Raw genomic sequence first — 8,856 nt, forward strand, 5'->3', positions numbered from 1 at the left:
CAGGAACGTCGTCACGAGGGGAAATCACGGAGTGGAATCGGGTTTTTGGAGTTGTCACCTTTTCACTGCTATGGACACGTGCACTGTGTGGGATTCTTAGAGGAATCGCCACAGGAGTCACAGTGCTTGGATTGTATATAGTTGTCGTTTCTGTCCATAAATAAATCCACTGTCTTTCACTAGAGTCTCGCGTTTGGGCCCTTCTTTCCCTACAACTCCACGGTCTGCCGTCGCAGCCCGTGACAGTTGCAGAAGTAGAAGGTGAGATTTAACAGAAATAGCTTATTTCCAGTCTATCCTATTAATTAATAGCATACAATCAAAATTTAGACTTGTTGCTTCATTAAAAATGAAATATCATTTATTGAGCTCAGATACAAAATAAGTGCTGTCTTTAATAACTATACTCACATCAAAAAATCACACGCCTGGTGGTGCTCCTCAACAACCAAAATATGTTGCTACTGAGGCCTTTGTCACACTTTGTGATTATTTTAAGTGCTGATGCAGCCAGTGCTGATGTGCTAAAATATATATGTAAATGTATGCGCTTGTGACAATGAGACTTTGTATTTTGGGGAAGTTGGTCAGGGAGGAAGTTGGTTGAGTCCTCCAAGCAAAATTTTAGCTCTCTGCGTGAGTGTTCTGCTCATTGTTTGTCTTCTGGAGTCACAATTAACCATATGTTGATGAAAGAGCGCAAATGTGGTTACACAAAAATTTAATTTTAATACTTGTGTTGAGGAACTGATAAAGAAGCTAAAAGGTAAGTTATTTTTAAACTTTTTGCCAGTCCTGTCTATGTAGATGTAACTTACATGAAGCTCCTACCATATCCCTAAGCCAGTGTGATGCTGCATATCATAATTCTCATAGTTCGCTTTAAAATAACAGAAGAAATATTTTTCTTCTATAGAACTTTTCTACCATATTTGAGCACTAAGTGCTTTTTACAACACAGCTCATTCACCCCTTCACACAAGCTTTTTTTCTATTTTTAAGTGCTTTCTATTCAGCATTTACACACACAGACATATATATGCATGCATGCATGCAGAAGCAACTCAGCCTTCAGTATCTTGCCCAAGGAAACATTGACATGCTATGTAGACTGCATTCAGCTTGTGTTTTCTTGTGCATCTTCTGTTAATGTGCTTCTCTAACAGAAAACATCCTTACTCCTTTCTCTCTTCCTTGGGTAGTCTGTTTCCACCACTGTTTTTATGGTGGTGCAAGGGGAAACCAGAACACATTACAAATTCACTTCAGTGCTTCCAGCTCCCAAGTAATTAGTGCTTCCATGAGATTCTGAAGTCCGAAAGATTTGCTTATTTATCTTTTAAGGTAGAATAACATGAGAGGCCTATACTAAAAAGCAGGATTTTGCCTTGCCCAGGTAACTTCAGGGTAAAACCTGGGTTTTCTTGTACTGCAATATCGTTCACTTCTTAGTGGCGTATATCACAATACTGAAAACACATTTCTAGAAGATTCCTCAGGTGTCTGTGGGGGAATTAAGAGGGTGTAAAATGGGGTAAAATTCTTTCAGTTGTGTATAAATTCTGTGTGTTTTTCTATTGACCATCAGTAATAAATTCTAAGACATAGCTTTATTCTATGAGGGGTTTTTTCTTTCAATTGGCAATGAACAATTTTACATTTTTATTGTTCTATAAGCATTAAAATATGATCCTAAAACAGGACTATACTTGTTGATGAAATTGGAACATAGACTAAGCCTATGTTTGAATTTTGCTTGGATATTTATACTCTACTCTCAAACCCTTAAACAGCACAGAGCTGAAAGAATAAAAACAGTTTATGTTTGGAGTTTTAGCTTCAAATCAGCTCGGTGTGCCACTGTTTCACAGCTTGTTTTTTTCTATTCACAGCCTGTTTTAAGCAGATTGTATGAATGTATGTGTTCTGTAGTTTACTGAATTGTTTGACCATAAAAACATATAAACAATTATATGTACTGTTTAAAATTGTGAATCAAATTACGAGCATCCCAAGAGTAAACACTCGGATACAAAAGAGCAGTCAGTTGTTTTTACTTAAGGATGCACTTATTCTGATTATATTTCAACATTTTGACCACCCTGGTTTACACACTGTAAAAGTAATTTGAGTAACTTTCTATTGTAATCAATGAACTGATGCATAAAATAAATAATATGTTTAGAACTGTTTAGAAATAATATTTCTAAACAGTTTTTAGGGCATCATGTGACACCTAGCAGCTTTGTGACAAACTGATTTTAATGCACTTTCTTAAACAGCATCTTTCTGTACTTCCTTTTCTTCAACATTGGCTGACACGGTTCACTGTAATTTTGCAAAAACTGTAAAATGATAGGAATACACTTGGGCTTCTTTGGTAACATTTTATTGATTTTATTCAATAATTTTCTGTGCTATAACTTTTTTTCCTTTTTTGATGTGCTGACAAGTGAATATATAACTTTTTTTTACTGATGTTCCAGTTTTAAATAAACAGCTTTGTGTCACTACAACTTTATATTTTAAATGTTGATAACAGAAGAAAATGTGCAGATAAAAGTTTACCGTGAATCTTAAAATACAAAATAAGTATAATGTTACAGCACCATAGATAATAATCATTAACGGTGTTTCATTTTTTTTCTCGTTAGATATTCAGGCAATAGAGCTCTGTGAACATGATGACGGTTGGCATGCTACTGACTGTCCTGTTTGTTTCAGGTGAGCTGTTTGTTCAGTCATTCAAAAACACTGAAGTTATTTTACAAAGTGAACATTATTTAGATACCAAGCAAGCATAGCATTACTTTTTCAAACTCTTTATATCCTGACTTTAGATTAAAATGTTTTATGTACAAAATGTTAACGACAGAGGAATAAAAAAGTTTGTTGTTATCTCACTAATTTTAAAAAAGAGAATAATTTGCTCAGAAAGCGCCTCCATTTGTTTTGGTCCTGCCCACTGAAAAACAATTTTTGGGTTTCGATACACTCTTAGTTACAGATTATTTTTAACTGGAATGAACTCTTGTTTGGATGTTTATACTCAGTAAACGTGGATAAAGTGACCAAGCTGTTATATGGCACTTTGAGCTTGGCTGCCCGTAAGACTATCACTAAGAGATGGCTAAGTGGAAAAAAATCCCATCACTAAATGACTGGCATGAGGTTGTTCAAAATGGAAAAAATTATTTTTTCTAACAGGTTGATACATTTGTTGAGATTTGTGACAAATGGAAACATTACATTTTGCCAAGGCATCCTGAATTCGTAAGAACCTCTGAAATTATGTATCTCATATTTTTGAATTGTTTTATATATATGTTGTGTTTTATTTTCTCTATTAAAAAAATTATATTTTTGATTTTTTTAAATTCTAAATTAAAAAAAATTAAAAAAGAGAAAAATTTGCTCAGAAATGTGAGAATGAAAAATAATGTAATTAATTGCATAATATTAATGTCTGAACAGGTTAATCATTAAATTTTATTTATAGGTGCTTTGGCTGGTTGTTCTGATAAAACAGCACTCTCCATAACTGCACCAAAGACGATGGAAGCACTGAGTGGATCTTGTTTGCAAATCCCATGTAGCTTCAAACCCAAAGAAGCACAGACATTTATCAGCACAGGAAAAACCTTTGGAGTGTGGATTAAAATTGATGCCAGAAATCCAACCAACGTCATCTACAACAGTAATGGTGCAGGTTATCCAAGGAGTATTACTGGGAACCTGAGTCAGAGAGACTGCACCACTCTGTTTTCTAATTTAACCACCACATACACAGACACATACTTCTTCAGAGTAGAGAGTGAAAGATTCAAGGCGACAGCAGACTGTAACCCACTTCAAATAACAGTCAGAGGTAAAAAAAGAAAAATGTTTTAGATTTTATACCATGAAAAATTGTCCTAACAGCCTGACACTAAGAGAATGTTTATAATTTCTTATTTCAGTCTATGCACTGTTATTATTCTGAGGACTTGATGACATTTCTAAACGTCTGAATTTAATAGTAAAATTTCACAGGACAAGTTTTAAAGATTTTAAAAGCTGATGTGTGCTCTGTAGTATTGATGTTTGTGTTGTGAAACCACAGATTCTCCTTGGAGGCCCAATATTACAATCTCAGGTGATCTGAAGGAGCAGGAGTCTGTCACTATAACCTGCTCAGCTCTCACTCCCTGTCCACACTCCCCTCCTCAACTCACCTGGAATCTCCAACAAGACTCTCACAACAAAATAGAGGAAAACACAGATGGAAGCTTTACAACTAAAATCCAGCAGAACATCACTCTGTCAGACACACATGATGGAAAGAAGATCAGCTGCTCTGCCAGATATCCTGTGAACCAAGGAAAAGACACCAAGACAGCAGAGACAGAAGAGACTCTCAGTGTTTCATGTAAGACAATCAGAGTTTGTTGTTGGATCCTGTCAACATATCATGATTCGTGGGACTTCATTTTTTTTTCTCCAGATGCTCCTAAAGACACCTCAGCATCCATCAGTCCATCAGGTTTGGTGTCAGCAGGCAGCTGGGTGAACCTGACCTGCTCCAGCAGAGCCAAACCTCCAGTCAGCAACTTCACCTGGTTCAAGAAGAGCAGAGATGGAGCTGTGAAAGTATCTGAAGGAGAGATTTACAGCTTCAATGTAACAGATGGAGGAGTTTATTACTGTGTGGCCACTAATGATCTGGGTAATCAGACATCAACAGAGATTCATATGACTGTTGCAGGTAAAGTTACTCACCAGTTATTCTCAAAAAAAATGCATTTTCATTTTTTCAAGTTTTCTTTGTGATATACTTCACAATTGATAAGAGAGTGAATTTCACTTTATAAAAATCAGCTTCATCCATCACTGTGTGGTTGTTCAGCCTTTAAACATTAAAAACAATTTGAGTTGCCTGCCCTTTTTGTATTATTATGTTCCATTTTGTATAATTTACAATTTAGTTTCAGTTTCAGTTTCCCTGTTTCCTCCCATGTCAGTGTCTCTCCCACTATGTTGGTTAGTATCATTTCTTCAGTGTGCAAGTTTGTCATGTCCCCCGTGTTTAAGTCCCTTTTGTCCTTTATGTGTCTCAGTGATGTCCTTGTTTTCCTTCGTGTCCCCGTCTCTTCCTCTCTCTCTTCCCTCTGTTTACATGTTTCCCCTTGTGTTCATTTCCATCTGTCATGTGTTCTCCCTAGCCATCAAGTCCTGTTTGTTGCTTAGTTATGTCCATGTCTCATCTCCAGTTTCCATTTCCCTACGTCTGGGTTTATAGTATACGTTTTCCTCGTTGGTTTGTCATGTTAAGCCTGTTTGTCTTAGTCTGCGTGTTTCCTGTTTTACTTTGACGGGCTTACATCCCATGTTCTGTGTGTTCAGTTTACTTCCTCCTGTCTTGTCGTTATGTTCATTCATCCCAGCTGTGTTCCCCATGTGTTCTCTTTTCCATCATGACCCTTGTGTGTATTCATGTGGTCTGCTGTCATTCATTCCTTGTCCCCGGTCATCTGTTATGTTGTTGTCATGTTTCTAGTTATTAATGTATCCATGCCAAGTTTTCACGTTTAAGATATTTAATGTTTTCTTTCTAGTCTTCCCAGTTTAGGTTTTTGTTTATCATTGAATTGGCTTTGCCTTTGGTTTTTGGTTCTTTAATCAGCCAATCACGTTTTCATTTTGCGTGTCTCCTCCTCTCTCCACACAGTCAGCAGACAATTTACTGTTAAACATTTATTCTGTCATTTCATGCAGATTTCTTTTCTCTGAAATCTTCTTGCATTACAGAACTGGTTGGTGTCTACACTGTAGTGAAGACTGTGGGAATCACAATTCTTGTGAGCACACTGATCATCTTTGTGTGTCAGTCAGAGTTTGATCTATGGATATTTCTTTTTCTCCAGATGCTTCCAAAAACACCTCAGCATCCATCAGTCCATCAGGTTTGGTGTCAGCAGGCAGCTGGGTGAACCTGACCTGCTCCAGCAGAGCCAAACCTCCAGTCAGCAGCTTCACCTGGTTCAAGAAGAGCAGAGATGGAGCTGTGAACGTATCTGAAGGAGAGATTTACAGCTTCAATGTAACAGATGGAGGAGTTTATTACTGTGTGGCTACTAATGATCTGGGTAATCAGACATCAGCAGACATTGCTCTCTCAACTCTTACTTACTGTGAAGGTAAAGTCAGTCACAGATTTTTATTTTATTTTTCTTTAATGAATCCAATTTCAAAGTGTTAATATAATTTCTTTTCCTTCTTTCAAACTTTTTGGTGTTATACCTATACAAGAGACAAAAAGAAGTGTGCCTTATGTGAGCGTCGGTATGGTTTTTTGTTTATAGATTGTGCTTCATCTTTCAACATGTTGTTTTTCAGCTGTGAAATTTTAAAAACAAAACAATGCTTCTTCAGCAGTTGTTTGCACTGTTTGTTTCATAAATTAAAGTTTTCTTGACTTTGATTCACTTTAACAGACCTCAGTTACTCTTTAACATTTATTCTGCCGCTATTTTTCATCACTCTTTTTTTCATTACAGCTGGAAACCTGGTTGGTGTCTACACTATAACGAAGACTGTGGGAATCATAATGCTTTTGACCACACTGAGCATTTTTGAGTGGTGAGACAAATGTTTCTATGACAAACTCATTTGAAACGACTCGTCTCTAATAAAACAAAAAGGATTAATTGTTTCTCATTTGTTTTTATCCTTCAGCTGGTTCAAATCAAGATGCTCCAACAAACAGACATAGAGCTGTCAGATGAGCAGAGTAACATCACAACACATCAACTAAAGTGACTGCAGGATGATAAATGCTACCTGCTAAACCATTAAAATGTAACATATTTGTTTATAGTTTGATGTTCAACAGCTGTGTATGACCATTTTACTTTGACTATAGGGATGTTATTACAGAATTATCTCTCCTCAAACCACTGCTGCCTTCCCTAAGGATGGGAATTGATTCATTTGTTGTGATCAGTGTTGGGATCAATACTCAAAAAAGTAGAAAAGTTATTACACATTACACAGAACTTTTCTTAAAGGTAATGCAGTATATTGCTTAAGTACACCCAGGTTCAAATGTTCAAAAAGTGGGTAGCTTCACTGAAAAGGACGTCCCCCACCCCACGCCCCACCCCCCTTTATCACGGTGCTGGGCAAGGTTCAGCATTTACTCAGCTTTAACATGACTCTGGATTCTTGGCTAACTTCGTGTTAGCATACTGTCTGTGCAGGTACTTGCAAAGAGCCGAAGTTGTGTTACCGGTATAATACTGTAGTTTCTGCATTATATCTGACCAAAATATTGTGTGGGCGCGATCTCCAAATGGTGCTGATAGGATAGGTGTGGTTAGTTTCACAAGCACCGTCAATTCATTTCAATATGAAATGTCCAGTTTGCCAAGAGCCACGTAACTTAGCGCAAGTTTAAATATTAACTGGGGATTTTTGCTTCAGTGGGAAATTTACAGCATAGCTATGTCGTAACAATTAGCAGGAAATTGTAAACCATAAAAATGTTTGAATCGTTTGTGTACTTGATTTAAATATTCTCCTTCCTATGTTATGCACCTTGAGAAAAGAACTCCCTGATATAAATATGCAAGAGAGTCTATGTTCATCATTTCTCCATAAGATGTATTATAAGATTCTTCTGCTTGTGTGTCAAGCTGACTTTACTGAATGAAAGGCTTCATATTGTCTCTTTCTGTCATCATGTAATCTTTGGCAGGTAGATACTTTGATTCTGTATATATTCTAGTATTACTGTAGCTCTTTGTAAAAACATAAAGTGCCGTCATGTTCTCTGTACTGTCATTTGACTTCTTTGCAAAGGCAAATAAAACTCATAAAGACAACCTTGTTGAATGAAGCATCCGACTCAAAAACACAGAGTGCCAACACTTTAATGATCACATGCAATGTTTATATAAAATCATAAAAACAGCTTTATTTGATCGTTTTAGTCCTAACAAAAGTTTATTTAAAATGGACTGAGGAAAAGTGGAAGTCAGAAAAATTATTTTGGAAAACACAGATGCTGCATCTGGCTTGTTTTCATTATTTAGTCCAAAGCCCTGCATATTTGGAAACGTTTGAGACTTCAAATCTTTGGATTCTGTTTTTACCCCTGAGCCATAAAAGGCTGACAGGATTTCAAATTCGTACCATAGGTGCATCTGCTAAAAATCTCAGATGAGCACGAATCCTGGTGACCAAGGTAAAGTAAAGAGATGTCACGTTTTCTAAAAATCTTGTGAGTGTAATAAATCGAGAATAAGGTAATGTGGGGTTTTTGAAAATGATACCCTATGTGTATTTATTATGAGAACGAAGTGAAGCACTGGCGGCCGTCAGTATTTTTAATTTCAATTTCACACAGTGTCAACTTTTTCTGAACTGGGTTTGTAGAAAGTTGCTACATTTTACAAGCAGAACAGCATCTTAACGTCAGCACAGTAGCTGGGACAGAAGTCAATAACATACTAACAAGTCCTAGCACACTGTAGTTCATATTGTTATGTATGTTCTGTAAGGTTGAGCTTTTGAGGCTTTTGATTGAGTCAAGTTAGAACATTGAGGGTGGCAAATAATTTTAAACAGTAATGACTGACTTCCTCTTTTGCAGGATAAAAGGAGAAAGAACAAAACTGACTGCATTATGCAGTGTGATAGTCAGTGCATGTCTATATGTTCTTTCTGACAAGATAAAAACTAGTTTGCATGATTTATCTTAGCTGTTCAAAAGCTGGTTTCATTTCACTCAAACTTTTATTTAATTGTTTTTCTTTTACTTCACTGACATGTGGGGATCTTATTTCCTGATCTTAAGATTTTGATTTTTACAGTTTT

General features: G+C 36.4%; 1 protein-coding gene across 1 annotated transcript; it reads left to right on the plus strand.

The window, feature by feature from the left end:
• Positions 1-686: 686 nt before the first annotated feature.
• On the plus strand, positions 687-6,793 carry LOC146662011 (sialoadhesin-like). Its single transcript, XM_085418408.1, is given in 7 exon segments — positions 687-766; positions 2,655-2,724; positions 3,500-3,868; positions 4,103-4,408; positions 4,484-4,765; positions 6,549-6,618; positions 6,715-6,793. Coding segments are annotated over 6 exon segments (1,149 nt in total). The 5' UTR covers positions 687-766; positions 2,655-2,681.
• Positions 6,794-8,856: the final 2,063 nt, after the last annotated feature.

This window comes from Rhamphochromis longiceps, linkage group LG9 (genome assembly GCF_057381845.1).
Source record: "Rhamphochromis longiceps isolate RC_006_pf linkage group LG9, R_longiceps_female_GT1.1, whole genome shotgun sequence".
NCBI lineage: Eukaryota > Metazoa > Chordata > Actinopteri > Cichliformes > Cichlidae > Rhamphochromis > Rhamphochromis longiceps.